This window comes from Zeugodacus cucurbitae, chromosome 3 (assembly GCF_028554725.1).
Source record: "Zeugodacus cucurbitae isolate PBARC_wt_2022May chromosome 3, idZeuCucr1.2, whole genome shotgun sequence".
NCBI lineage: Eukaryota > Metazoa > Arthropoda > Insecta > Diptera > Tephritidae > Zeugodacus > Zeugodacus cucurbitae.
In genome coordinates, this window is record NC_071668.1 from 55,842,970 (window position 1) to 55,858,639 (window position 15,670).

Sequence of the window (15,670 nt, forward strand, 5' to 3'; positions counted from 1 at the left end):
ACATTTTGTTTTAAATATATTTTTATGCCGCATTCGTCGATGTTTTTAACATGAAATGCAATCAAATATTAATATTCAATACGTTTCATTTGCACTTACTTCGATTTGCACTTAAAAACCTCTAAGGTGACCCTGTCGCTTAAACAAATTTTAATATCTTATCTTATATTAGAGTTGTTTGAACCATCATGCAGTAATGACACTTTTAAGTGAAACCCCAGATAAACAAAAGATATATTTTTATTATTCTCTATCAAAAAAACTTCACAGTACGTCAGATTCGTTCTAGTTGTGATATCTTCTCGGGATATTGCACTGACCACTTACGGAATTTTTCCTGGGTTCTATGATTTATATCAAGAACAATTATGTTGGTGATCGCTGGCCTTATCAAATATTTAAATATGGAGATCAAGTTTCTCATAGTGCCGAGAACCCGACTTTCATAACCCACAATAAAGCAGTAGCCGGAGCGTGTTTGACGAAAGCGTATCTTCATTAGACCTATGTGATAGAATAGAATATTACTAGTTCTAGACCTGGTTTAATACGAAACTGTACTTATAATCAGTCTAATTTTTTGATCCAGGAAGACATTGAAGGATTTGTCGCCTATACAAAAAACAAGTAAGGAAAGACTAAGTTCGGGTGCAACCGAACATTTTATACTCTCGCAATTTATCAATATAGTTTTATGAAGATAACACACAATTTTACCCATATATTCGGCATAAATTCAACTAGAATAACGTAGATCATCATACATAGTATATGAGGGCTGAGGTAATTCCTGAACCGACTTCACTCACTTCCACCACCAACATACATTATATTCAAGATTATGTGCTCACTGAATTTGGCTAAGATATCTCACATATGAACCGATATATGCGGAATAAATTCCACTGTATTTTTGAAAAACCTAAAAAAGGGTTTTTTGGAGCTACGTGAAGTTATGACCCGATTTTAACCATTTTTGCTACAGAGACACACTATTAGAAAAAATATATAAATATCATTCAAATATCTGAGAGCTTTATCGATATTTTCGGTCTTAGGCACTGAGTTCTTCATGTTCGATATGCGGGACCTTAAAAAGTTATAGTCTGATTGTTACAATCTTTTCTCAAGTGCTCCCAAGAAAAATATGGAATTCAAAATTGAGTTATATGGGAAGTAGGTGTGGTTATGAACCGATTTCGACATCGGTATCATCAGGGTGTCAAGGTAATATTATGTACCGAATTTCGTTAAAATCGGTGGAGTAGTTCCTGAGATATGGTTTTTGACCAATAAGTGGGCGACACCACGCCCATTTTCTATTTTTTTTTAATCTGAGTGCAGCTTTTATTTGTCATTTCTCCTTTGAAATATAGTGTTTCTGATGTCTTTCGTTAGTGAGTTAACGCACTTTTAGTAATTTTCAACCTAACCATTGTATGGGAGGTGGGCCTGGCTATTATCCGAATTCACTTACATATTTTATGGTGTATAATGAACTACGTAAGGGAAGTGTCTGCAGAAAGTTTGGTTCACATGGCTTTATTGGTTTGCGAGATATATACAAAAAACCAATTAGGGCGGAGCCACGCCAACTTTTCAAAAAAAAATTACGTCGAAATATAGGAGGGGCAGAGGATGATCCTCTGTACCAAATACTACTTTCATAACTTTATTTATGGCTTAGTTATGAGACTTTGTAGATTTTCGGTTTTTGCCATTTTGTGGGCGTGGCAATCGGACAGATTTCGCCCCTTATGTCAACAAACTATAATACTCTCTTAGCAACTTTGTTGGGAGAGTAAAAAAAAGCAAATAATATGCACAGACCTAATTATTTCTCCGAGGATTAATTAATATTTTTAACTATTACATATTGTGGCTTTCCAAGAGAAATTTCTACCGCCACTGGCACTGGGCAATAATTTCATGACAGTGCCTTCTACTTCCAACTTGTTCTTTTTCGAAACCGTTTTCAAAACCCTGCAATTCAATTCAAGACAATTTATTATTTTTCAACTGCTGTGACAGGCTTCGGCCTGAGAAAATCGAATTTATTCTAGCAACAATGGATTTTTGGTCTCCGATACGTAGGTATACTCACAGATATGTACAATCCTTCGTATATTTAATTCACTATTGTTGCAAACAGATCTCAAATCTGGATCGTTGAGGGCCATATCTGGAGAACACGTTGGATTCGGAAGAAACTCGAAGTCCATCTATTTCAATCACCAATATATATGTACATATATACCTGTTCGATAGTGTGAAACTTTATGGACTTCAATGTAGGCAATTGTTTCCAACTTTAATTTCTCAGGGATGTTGTCTATCTTTTTAAGTATACTCAGATCAGTAGTCATACACAATACGGACCGGCAACTATACTCCAGTGGGCTTGTGTAGGGATTCATTACTTTATTTATTTCTCGCGTTAAGGGAAAATTAAAACAAACATTTGCTTTTTTGTTATTTATTTTTAAATATTATTATTCAATTTGATTTTATTTAATATTTACTTATGCGTTTATTTGCAATATAAAATTGTATAAATTAAATGCGTTTGATTAAAATATTGTCCAATCTATATTTAATATTTAATACATAGCAGTTTCGTTTTTGATTTAAGTATATGTCCGTATTTATGTATATTTATATCATATTTATAATAGTAATATGCTCTTGAGGCATTATTAGTTACATCTTTATGAATATTATTTATTATATAAAATTCCCTGGGTACTCGCTAAACCTTGAGTACTCATAAGTATGGTATATAAACTTTTTCATACTAATGGAGCCAAGAAATGAATATTTTAGTTTAGAGCTGTACTCTTCATTTTTAAGTAACGATTTGCAGTGGAAGTAGTTAGTGAGTCCATAATTATAATTCGTAGCGTTTTTGGTCCAAAAATGGAAGTTTAAATGGTTATTTTATATATAGAGAGATCTTAGTTAATAAAAACTATTTAATTTTTGTAATTCGTTGGAATATGTTTATATAAATAAATATATTATAGTTTAATCACAAATTAGATATTTAAAAATGAATTAATAACTAAAAGGTACAAATTTCTGGCGGTATACATATTTTAGAATAACGAATTGTTTGACTTTTGGGTATTTTGATATATGTATGAACTTATTTTAAATATCATTAATATCCTTTATATAATTTTTCTTATAAAATTTACATTATATTTCTAAATACTTTACAATTTCACACTTTAGTTTGGTGTACCGTAAATGGATTTGCGTTGTTTGGCTTAAATGCAATCGTTTCTTCGCTTGAGCGATATTTATTTCAAGTTAAATATTATATATTCATATATGTTTAAATTTATTAATTTTATATGCGTATATATTTACATATCTAATTGCTTATCAATATGTACTCCTATAATATTTTATGGTTTTCCATTATATATATTTATTTCAAAACTCGAAAGAAAGTTGAACACTATTTTTGAGGTAGTTACATAAGCAAAGAAAATAAGGCGGCATATAGAATGGAAAATTAATATTAAGTATATTGTCATATGAAAAAAAATAAATGAAAGTGATTCACTAAATATTGGTATTATGACAGCAAGTAGAAATATCATTATAAGTCAGCTATTCGTACTGACATTCAAGCGCCACAAATAGCTTCAGTGATGGCACTCATAAACTATCTAAGGGTTTCTACGAAGCTATCGATCGAAGAAAAGTTCCAAGAGTCTTACTTACTGATTTGACTACGAGTCATTAGGTGTGGTAATTAAGATGCAAATTGACTCAGACGAAATAATTGTAAAAACTTTAAATAAGAGATATAACACTCAATTATCTAAAATACTTCCCTAGTGTTTAGCTTAACACCTCTAAACTACCGTTTAATTTTCTGTAACAAATATTATTAAAAAGCCAATTATTGTTGCATAGTGTAAATAGTATCAAAATGAAATATAAAAAGCTTTTAAAGACTACAATACTGGTCTATAAATTTATAATTAATTACATAATATGTTGTATTTGATATTCTTTACTTGCTAATTTGGTGTATTCGGCACGAGATTAGAGTAAATATGGATTTCATATTCGACTAAGTTTCTACGAGTGACAGAATTAGTGTCATTAAGATCTTACTTTGGTCCCATAAAACTCTATAATATAATTACAAGATTCTTACTGAAAATATGGAATAATACCCCGAAGTCTAACTGCCTTCCCTAAATAAAAGCGTCAGCGGCAAATGACTGTCAAAAAATTTTCATGCCCATACAATTTGTATGTCGCATACCGAAATAACGCGACGGCGACGCTGAGCGGTTGAAAATTTCTATTTTGACAGAGCGGTCCGAAGTAAAGTTGGCTGCGAAAAACGAAGTTTCTCTGTACAATAAAATTTCACAACAACAATTCAAGAAAACATTTTGATATTTGACGTAAAGTCGTCGCTTTTATTTAGGGAAGGCAGTAAGTAAGAGCTTTCATATCTCCATTATGAGATTGTATAACTCTACATAAACTTGATGTATGATCTGACTATTGATTTTCAACATCTCTAACCTGAGCAGATTTTTCCAAGACTACTTTAATACTAATAATCAATGTTAAACTCGTCTATCTAACATGTACCTCTCCTAGATGTTGGATCTAGCTTCTAGTATTATGGTGTCTGAGAATTATAGAGGTCTATTGACCTCAAACTATTTCTGAAGAGCTAAAAGGCTTTATGGAACACAAATAGTTGCTGGAAGTACTAAATAATTTTAGAGGAGCCGGATCCGAACTTTCACATTGGCTCAGATACCGGTATTTAATTAAATAGTGTTTTTTTCAATAATTATAGCGATTGATGACCAGGAAAAGTGTTCAAATACTTTCATTACTGAAGTATATGACTGTAATTAAATAATCTATACCGTCTTCATGCGGTTAGTTGGAAAGAGAAGAATATGAGATCTCAAACACAGATGATACCCGATGTTATTGCTTCAACTTTTGCGATGAGACGGCTAGGCAAAATATGTCCGCACCGTTTAGTGTTAGTCCTGAGATTATGATTAAACGTTTGGAATCAATTCTCTCGCTCTTCCACATTTCCTATGAACATATTTCATATTTCGTATGCCACGAATTATTATCCACTATCCATATTCTATCCCAGTTGCTATAACGCGAACCAGCGAAACAAAGCGAACAATTTGGCGCTAGCTTAATATCTAAGTATGCTTATGCCTCCGGTTTTATATAAAAGTAGAAATGCGTGTCGCAATTTTCGTATATCTACACAATCCTATATCCTCTCAGTTTAGGCAGCAGCTGAGTTGCAGTCAACACTGCAAAATTTATCCGCCATCAGCGCTAGCACTTTTTCTAATTTCGAATGACGATCCTCAGGCGTAGAGGTGACACCTTTGCTACCCCACAAGAATTTCACATGGAACTCGGTTCTGAAAATTTGTGGATATAATATACAATGAAGCTTCAAAAGCGAATAGCTACTTACCTAAACGCATCGCTGAGCAATTCATCCAAACGCTTGCTGGACTCTTCGAGCAAAATTTTCGCATTTTTTCTATACAGCGATAAATTGTTGAGAAAATGACGTGTCGAATCCAAGTGCAGAAAGTTAATTGTCATGCCAAAATCGTCAGCTTTAGCCTCCCACGCTGTTATACAAGTGCCGTACAGCGAACAACGATCGTCCAAGTTGACATTATTTACACCGATAATATCGATGATCGGTCGATCCTTCAATAACGCATAGAGCAAGACATGTGGTACCGTAGTGTTTGGCGCTTGCGGATTGGAACACTCATTCATGCTGGTTAGCGTGGGACGTAACTTGGCTTCGAAGGTGAAAGCGCTATCTGTATACTTTTGGCGTAATATGTGCCAGGCTTGTTCTAATTTTTGAATCTGTGTGAAAGGATAACAATGGTTTAGAAATGAAATGAAATTACACACATATCAAACAACATCACACCTGTGGCATGCATAAACCCAACATTATTGCACAGAAGCCAAAAAGATTGCCTAAAGCGGTTTTCGTTTCCACCGCAATTTGTATCCACTTGCTTAGTAACTCGGCGCGATCCAAATCAGTTTGACAGGTGAGTATTGTCACAGCGACCATCAGTTTCATGCACTGTGTGCGCTCAATTAAATCGGCACGGAAGACCTTGCCAAATGGCAGCGTGAGCATCTCCAAGCCACAGCAGTCCAGCACATTACGATCCTCATCCTCAGGCAGCTCTTCAATTAGTAGACCGATATCGATGCGCGTTATGTGCTCAGCAATCACCTTGGGACCAGTTTCCAGCAACATCATCTTAAAAGTAGTGAGTGCATCGCCATCCAATGGTTTGTTATCCACCGACGGCAAGAGTAGTGTTATGAAGTTTTCGAAGTCGAATTTGGATACCTATAAATAAAGAAAAAAGTAACATTGTAGAGACCGAAACAAAGTTTGAACAAGATGACACTTTACTTATTAATCAAAACTAACTGTAATCAATCAAAATCTTCTTCCACCTTTCAAAAACAAGTTACAGAATCGTCACCTACTTACCGGCTTGAAATCCGGTATCTCCATTGAGAAAAGCTGATCTTCTATCGCAACCACATCGAAATCAGCAAGACTCTTCAAAGCTGCCGACGATGCTGAACTACTCAAAAAGCGTGGATTCTTTATTATTACACCACGGTGTTGCGTAAATTCATTAGAGTCACCAGGTATCGAGCTCTGTACCGAATCGCCTGAACCATTGCCCGAATCCGAACCGCTGGCGTGATAACCAACTCCTACAAGACCGGCACGATGCGCTGCCAATTGCTGTTGCTGTTCCTTCTCTTTACGAGTTTGACTATTTGCGCGTACCGGCTTGGGTGGTGGACTCGGTGGTTTCTCTGGGAGCTCGGGTATTTGTCTGTCCAAGCTTGTGCTCAAGCCAACGGCATCTGAACCAAAATCTCGCGCCAAACTTGAGATGCGCATAATGCTATTGCCGCGAAAGTTATTGGTATTGGGGCGTGGCAATGAATGTGTGGTGAATTTGAAGTGATCAACTGCTTCGGTAGCAGCGGAACAGCGTGCGATTGTTTGAAATCCATTGCCATGTAGTTTGCCCGTTTGCGCCAAATGCTCCAGATGACTTTGCAAGTTTATACTCGTGTTATCACCCCCAACTAATGACGTCTCACTAGCTAGCACTTCTTTCTCAAAATTGCTTAATCGGCGTCCGCGTTCGTGGAAGCCATTCGGATTAACGCACTCAGCAGGTGGAGTAGGCGCCGCTTGTATAATACCGTCAGCGCTGGAGCACGATTCACTATTATGCGTTTGGCGCACGTTGCTAGTGGGCGTTGCATGCGCTGGCGTGAGTGATTGCGAGCGTTGCTTCTTTGATGGCAAACGTGGCGGTATTTCGCGCTTGACACGCGGCGGTGACGACATGGGACTATGTACCGGTTGCTGCTGTTGGCTATGTTGTGTTATGATACCGGAACCAAAACGGAAATTCCCGTTGTGACTTAGTGGGGAGTTGAGTGGACTAGCACCGCGTATGCCGGCCAACATTTGTGTGTGCAAGTGATTACCGACAATTTTGTGTCCATAGAATGATAATGGATATGTGCGGTTGCAGGGATACTGTATACGCGCCCCTGAAGCTACGGATATGGGTTTGCCTGGCGTGAAAACAATAAATTAATAAATTATACATAGTTTCTAAGTAAAATAATTACCCGAACCAACGTAGAAGGTGATGAGGTCGGGTACTGCATCAAAGGCATCCTCTTCAAATTGATATTGTACGCGTTCATAGACCGTCTCAGGTTGTAAAAGTATCTGTAATTAGGTTATAATTATTAATTAATTAATTAATTATCATTAATGTGACGCCCTACTGGAGGTTCGGCCTTGAGGTTAAACTGTCTTGTCGGACTTTCGAGAACAAACATTAACAAATTTAACGATTTATTTTTCGTAGGACTTTTAATGGTTTCAAAAGTGTGGATTTAAATGTAGTAGTACTTCCTAATATAATATTTTGTTAACATCTCGGAAAGAAGAATCGAAATCAGACGTCTGATATTAATTGATCTCTTAGCGAAAGCAAGTTTCGTGGAAGACAAAATTGAAAAACGTGTTCGTTATGCAACCCCGTGTCACGATATGAAACCCCGTTTATTTCCAATCGGGTTTCAAACTGGTCTTATCGGTATCCTTGCAACATATAAATGCAATCCACAAAAAGGAAGAAATTCTTAACTCAAATAATGAGCTCAATAGAATTGAAGTTAGTTAATGAATGGGTTACCGTTCGAATATTGCGGGAAAATCTATTCGAATAAATGTAACTGTGACTACAATATTAAACATTATTGTGACGTGCTTTGAGGTTATTTGTTGAGACAAGAAATTTTCAACTCACGGGAGTAATGATTATGATTCCACGTCTTTCATCACCGTAAAATTAACCACCGGCAATAAATCATCATTCACTGCGATTCTGATCATTTTATGTCATACAGTATACTAAAACTTTGTCCCCGGCAACCCGTGAGTAACTGTCTGTCACAATTCTGTACATACATGCGCATCTCAACCCTTCCCTCACTCACCTTATTTATAACGAAATGCAGCACTTGCGTTTTGGTGTGACAGGTGAGTACATAGTTGTCTGGTTGTGAGCCGCAATCTCTTATCAAAAATTCTCCTTCCCGCTGTACAATCTCCTCGGCGCGTTGCCGTGACAGTGGCCCGTGATACCAGGCATGTGAACGTAAATCCTTTGCATCCAAACTAAGCTCCCACTCTAAAGCCTTTTTTAGCGCAATCGCCTCCTGATGTTCGCTGGACGGTGTGCTAACCGCCATGCTATTGGGTGGGTGTTGATGATGCTGCTGCTGCAGATGCAACTGACCGGCAATAGATGCTGTAGATCCACCAATACTGCTGTTCAAGTTACTGCTACCACTGTCAGTGTCCATTATTTTGGTTGTGTTGTTGTTTTCCGATAGACAGCTGTCAGTTGCTAAAGTAGAAGTGGTGGTAATGCTTTTTGATGTTGTTGGTTCGATTGTTGTTGGTGTATTCGTTTCTGCAGGATCTAGTTCCTCATAACTGCAATGAAGATTGAATGTTGAAACTTATCAACAGTTGTTGTGATTTGCGCGCGTATAGAGGGTGTTGATAGTAAAAAGTGGGTGGCGGTAAGAAGAAGCAGCAATAAGCAAAACAAAAACAAACCGTTGGGATATTTTCTCACTCGTTGGCTTTGTTTTTTCTCCTTTTGTTTTTTCTTATTTGCTTTCTTTTCTTTCTTTTACCGTTCCACTTGCCACAACTTCCTGTTGGCTAACTACTTTGCCCGTATCTCAAGTGGCGAGCATTGAAAGTGAAGTACCTTTTTTCAAAGTGCAAATAATTGGTCAGGGATTTGTCTAGATCAAGGTTACAACTGTTTGGTCGATAGTATGTAGTAAGAACTTTTCAAATAGACACGAAAATGAAAATTATTGAAAATGAAATGTTGCGCTGTTGCAACTTAACTCCATTTATAATACAGTACTTATACTCACGCATAAAAAAAATCACGGTACACCAATTATTATATCCATTTCTCTCAATTAAATCTACAACACTTTATTAAACCTTATACACATTTGTATCTTAAGAATATTCGTTGTCGTTTTCACTAATACACCAATTAAATTTATACTTTTCAATTATTTTAATTATAAAAATTAGTTTTTCTTTTCACAAAAGTATACACTCGCAGTCTGCCTCGTTCTGTGGCTGAAACTAAACTCGCCATACTTGCTGGCCCTGCCCAAAAGGTATTTTTTTGTGACCGCCTGCCCTGCCTTCTACTGCTGCTACTTGATTTTCATGCCACACAATCCACGCATTCTTCTCATGGTCTCTGATGAAACACATTCACAAACACCCGCACACACATTGATTACTTGTACTCTCTTCGTTCTCAGGCATCCATTTGCTCCTCAGCTGCTCTCGCATTCGCAACATTACAACTCCAGTGCCAATGTTCTAATGCTCCAACAATTCAACCGTCCAACCTTAGTAAATGCTACAACACCCCTAACCCATTGTAAAGCGAGGAAAACAACAAAGGGAAATTATCGCTTATCCTTAGCTGTCAAAAGGCCGCATTCGAAAATGTTGTTGTCATTTGTTCAACCCTCGGGTTCCCAACTGTTTTTGACTGATGACATAGCGTGAGCATAAAGGACATTTCTCAATTGTTTATCATCGGAACATGACGCATGCGCATATCTTAACACTACAATCCAATTGAAAGGTATTGACAACTTTTCAGATATTTACTGTTAGTTCATCGAAAATAGTATGGCAATAAAATATTTTGTATAAAAATAATACATATATGTATAGTTGAAAATAAAAAGATAGAGCTGACATAATTCGAAACCGAACTAATTCGAGACACATTATATTTTATCACAGGCGATGACTGAGAATCGAAAATATCATATTACGAGTACTACGAAATACTACTAATAGGCAAAATATCAACCCTAGTTTGTCGATATAGAGTACTTTAAAACATAATCTCTGTTATGATGATATTTAGTATATAGTATTGTAAAACTTTCATGATATTCCATTCAATATTTCCCAAGCTAAGTAGTGATTTTCGTATTTTGATGAAATATTGTTTCCTGGTGGTAAAACTACTATGCATCGACGCATAGTCAACAAGTCAATTGTACTTATCATATTCGTAAGATTTGGCGCTCACTGACTGTTGCATCATTCTCTGGCTCGAAAAGGTTTTCGCTAGAAGAAGATTTCCCTCAAATAAGGAGGCCAAGTATCATATATATCAAGTGATCAGGGTGACGAGTATATTTGAAATCCGTATGTCTGACCGCCGTCTTTCCGTCTGTGCAAGCGATAACTTGAGAAAAAATTGAGATATCTTGGTGAATCTTGACTCCATAGGAAAGTTGCTATCGAAGATGGGCGAAATCGGACCACTGCCACGCACACAAAATGGCGAAAACCGAAAACACATAAAGTGTCATCACTAAGCCATAATTTCAGCTATGGAAATAAAATTTAGTATGAAGGATCGCACTATGAAGGGGCATTTTTGAATGTAATTATTTTGGAGAAGTGGGAGTGGCCCCACCCCCTTTTTTGTACATATCTCGTAAACTACTTGAGCTATATCAACCACACTTTCTAGAGTCGTTTCTTTTAGGTACTTCCTTATTCAGTCCAAAAATGGAGGAAATCGGATTATAACCACGCCCACCTCCCATACAAAGGTTATGTTGACTACTACCAAACTATTAAAAATGCTTTAATTCAGAAGGAAAACCACCAGACATTTTAAATTTCATTATAAAGATGGTATAGAAGAGCTGCACTTAAAAAAAAATAAAACTAAAAAAATGTTAAATATCAAAAACCATATCTCCGAAACTATTCGACCAATTTCAATGAAATTCGGTTTATAATACCTTGCAAGCAGATCACAACCACACCTACTTTCCATACGCCAGAACTTTGCAGTCGATCTGAATCGTGTACTTTACAAAGTAAGCACTAGTGAAGATATCGAAACAGAACTTTGCAAACATACTACATTTAAAGAGTAGCATCGCCCTTCTAAAAATCGTCGAAATCGGTCCGTAAGTTTTCATATATCGAATATGAGGACCTCAGTGCTTCTAACAATTTTTTTTTTATCGAAAATATGGGTAAGCCTCTCAGATATTTAGAAGAAATTCAGAGGGAATATGTTTCTTCTAATAATATGTCTCCGTGCCAAAAATGAATGAAATCGGGTCATAACTTCCCTTATCTCCCATATACTTAATAATTAATATTTTATTCAAAGAAATACTCAAATAGTTTAAACAAACAAGTAAGAAATCGACAAATTCAGAAGAGAGTAATTTATAGAGAAAAGCAATGACTGCTTCCAATGAGTTGTTTTTCAGGGAAGTTATTGTGTCTTTCTTATTACCCCATTGGTTGTTGAGAAATTTACCGTAATATACATTGAACTTCCCTAAGGCTTGCCGTAATACCTAAAAAACTTCGATAAATAGAGACTTCTATTGTCATTTCAATTAACAATTAAAAAAATAGAATTATGATATACTCACATCATATCCGAATCATTAAAAGTCAGTCGCTTAAAATCTTTGCTGTGGGTTCTAAAATTGGAAAATGAATTACGATTACTGCAATTACGTTGCAAAGAGCCCTCCACTTCACTAGAATCGCCAGTTAAATACATTGGTGGACAAGAGTTCTTACGCTTGGACACCGTGCGTGGTAAGGTGGAAGCTGTGGCGAAAATAACAAGTAATACATTTAATATACATTTCAACTAACTAAATGATACCTAGATAATATATAATATTTGCAATCTAAAAAAGTCTTTCAAATAATATTAAAACTTAAACTTACCTTCAATGTTCTGCGACTGTAGACATTTAGCCTGTACACCTATAAGGCTTGATAGCATTTTTGCACGATGACTCGTTTGACGTATCCCTTTGTGCTTTAAACCACAATCAGTTAAATCAAGAATATCTTCAACTGTATTATACATTTGGAAGTTGCCTATAATAAATTGTTTTCAGCAATATAATATTATTGTTGTTATAATCTGCAAATTCTTTAGAAAACTGTAATAAATTATGTAACAATTTATTTTACGTTGTGAATAAGGTTTTGACTATCCTTCACTCTTCAGCTATTTACATCTTTAAAGAATTTTGGATGGAATTTTTTTAGAAAAAAAGAGATGCCCCTGCCTCCTAGTAAGTATGAAATTTGAATTTTGGAATAACTTGAAAGTTGAAGTTCACTACGACTCTTAATCTCCATTTATCAGAGTCGTTCACTTTACAGTATATAAATTAAGCATCGCTGAAGATATCGGAACAGAACTTTGTACAAATATTGCGTTTCTAGTGTGACATAACCTATCTTAAAATCACCGAATTCGGACAATAACATTTCAAGGCCCCAGATACCGATCATGAAGAACTTAGTGCTTGGGGCTAATTTTTTACTGAAAATATAGGTGAATCTCCAAGATATTCTAAAGATATTCAATGCAGATGTGTGCAAGATCAGGTCAATACTTCCTCTACACACCATATACCCATATATGGAGTTTCAAACTTCCGGTGGGCATTGTGCTATATATCGGTTAATATGTGCGACATCTTATCAAAATAAAGTGAAAGTATAATTCTGGATATAATGTAAGTTAGTGACAAAATAGTTGAAATCGATGCTGGAATTATCTCAGCCCCCATATATTATATATAATGATTCTCGTTATTCTAGCGGACTTTATGCCGAATATATGGCTCGAATTGTGTGTTATTTTAATAACAATAAATAAATAACTTGTGATGGAATATAATGTTCTTTTAACTAAACCCCTCCTACTTGGTTTTTCTTTTGTTAAATTATACCTCAACAACTCAAATATACAATAAATTTATTTTTGGACAAATAAAAACTTGGGTATAGAAGATAATGGGTAAAACAGTTTCAGTGATTCATCTATAAGATCCATATATAATATAATTGAAATAGTAATGGTTAAGAGTTCTGATTTGTAAAAAAACTTAAATTTTGTTTCAAGTCACGTATTTATAAACGATATCATAATCATGGAAAAATTTTTGCTCAGTAAGAGTTTTCCAGCATATGAGAGAAAACTACCTAAAAAAACTATATATATAAACTAACTAGTGCACAATATATGCCTTAAAAGTAACTTTGAAAAGCTTTGTCAGCAGATTTTCTCGAAAATTATGTTTTTATAAAAAATAGTCTAATTTTAATTATATTATAAAGGGTGTCTTTTTTTAGACATGTTGTTTTTCAAGAAGAAATACAAATAATTTAATGCTATGGCCAAGAATTTAGCTTTATTATAAAGATAAGGGTTTGACGTAATGTTTTCAAAATGATTTCGGGCAAGTAACCGCTACATCTGGCGCGTTTAAATTCTAGTCGAGAGACCAAATTTTCGACTTTTTGCAACAATTAGGACCGTAAGTCAACAATAACGTTGTTCTGTTCATTATGAAATGGCAACCAAACTCAGTACAAAGCAGGTATCTGTTGCCAAAAAGACGAACTGCGAGTGCTACCTCATTGAAAACCTAACTTCTAAAAAAAGCACCCATTACACAATTAATTACTCACTTTCGTACTGCTGCAAACCAAGCAAATCCAGCCAATCTGAGATACTCATCTTCACATTATGAACGATCGTTGTTGTCTGATCGCGACGCTTCATCAACGGGTAACGGAAGTTCCACGACATACCTTTATTATTAATTTCGTAAGCAAAAGGAGTCAGTCCATGGTTAAGTCAAAATATGGATAATCTGAATACTCACTTCCGCGGCGTTGGGCCATGCTCCGGTTGGTACCGCATTGCCGGGTTTGAACATTACCCATTTTGCTGTTGTTGTACACTTTTCACTGTTTGACAGCTGCTAGCAGCGCTCAGCTGTTCACTTGAAAACTGTATTTTAAGGATTTTCTTTGATGCTCTCTTAGAATTCTACAACTGCAAAGGATTTTTGTATTTTTCTACATTTTACGGAATTTCACGCTCACTGATCTACACTCTATGCCACACCGCGATCAACTACTGAAGTATTGCTCCATGGCGTTTAATGTGCCACTACTCGTATCGGACGACTTTTGCGTGTTTTCGTAGTTTTTGTTACAATTATTGGTTTTGTTTTTGTTGTATTTGTCTCATATGTTTTTTGCAGCAGTGGCATAGCGGTGGTGGCAATGGTGGTGGTGGAAACAATTGTAGTGACTGCTGTTATTTGAGGCAATCCATTGCATACCATCGTCCACACTATGTCATATGCAACCGAATGTTTTCATTTTCATTCTCTTTGCGTGTTTTGTACATATGTATTATTTTATTTCAATTGTATGTAACGTACATATATACATGTACACACATGTAATTACATATATATGTATGTAAGTATGTATGAATAAATGTATGTACTTATATTTATTTCACATTTTATATTAGAAGGTTTTATCAACTCATATCTTGTGTATTATTTTTAATATCGAGTTTCGCTGATCGCAGCGGAATTCCCTCAATTAGCTAGCGTGAACTTGACGGTTTTATACATACAGTTATGGGCATATAAATAGCACACCGGCTTGGTATACCATGGTTTAATTCATTAATTGAAAATAAGTATGTTCGCCAGTTCAAGTCTAATGTATGGATTGTTTCTTGTTTTTTTCTGAGGGGTTAGGTGGGTTTCAGAGGTTGAAAACAAGGGCATTTTTACAATTTTTTTTAAATATATACAATCACATACAGTGTACGACAAAATTACTTATACCCAAAATTATTATACCTTTTAAGCAGTGAAAATTATCGCTTTGATTGTTTTTCTTTTTTGCTTATGGGTATATTGCATTTTTTAAATTAAATTTAGATATTGTACATTTGAACCATTTATGGCAAAACACGCGATCATTTGAAAAAGATTAATATTTAGCAACGACAAAAGTAGTTAAGGTTAGCTTCTAAATAGAGCTTCAATATTTAGTGTTGGCACCTTTAGCGTTAATTACAGTCAAAAGACTTTGAGACATGCTGTC

The 15,670-nt window shown here is 35.5% G+C and overlaps 2 protein-coding genes across 4 annotated transcripts in view; one reads left to right on the forward strand and one right to left on the reverse strand.

Annotated features, from left to right (window-relative positions):
• LOC105216503 (tetraspanin-5) overlaps positions 1-3,224 on the forward strand; it is a 22,342-nt gene extending 19,118 nt beyond the window's left edge. The window contains exons 7-8 of one of the 2 annotated variants that reach the window (XR_008470289.1): positions 1,876-2,094; positions 2,153-3,224. The gene's annotated coding sequence lies outside the window, so the exon portion shown is untranslated. The remainder of the gene's footprint in view (positions 1-1,875; positions 2,095-2,152) is intronic. The other variant, XR_008470288.1, reaches the window with a different exon arrangement.
• Positions 2,728-14,767, reverse strand: LOC105216531 (breast cancer anti-estrogen resistance protein 3 homolog). Of its 2 annotated transcripts, XM_054226789.1 has the most exons (10): positions 14,422-14,767; positions 14,225-14,347; positions 12,461-12,616; positions 12,154-12,337; positions 8,617-9,118; positions 7,738-7,840; positions 6,563-7,680; positions 5,978-6,415; positions 5,498-5,910; positions 2,728-5,441 (listed from the first exon to the last, which is right to left on the reverse strand). In XM_054226789.1, exons 1-10 carry the CDS (start codon positions 14,480-14,482, stop codon positions 5,300-5,302), a joined length of 3,240 nt encoding a protein of 1,079 aa, XP_054082764.1. In that variant the 5' UTR covers positions 14,483-14,767; the 3' UTR covers positions 2,728-5,299. The 2 variants fall into 2 exon arrangements, with proteins under 2 accessions (XP_054082764.1, XP_054082765.1); XM_054226790.1 differs by lacking the exons at positions 12,154-12,337; positions 12,461-12,616; positions 14,225-14,347; positions 14,422-14,767 and adding an exon at positions 9,577-10,526.
• Between the last annotated feature and the right edge of the window lie 903 nt (positions 14,768-15,670).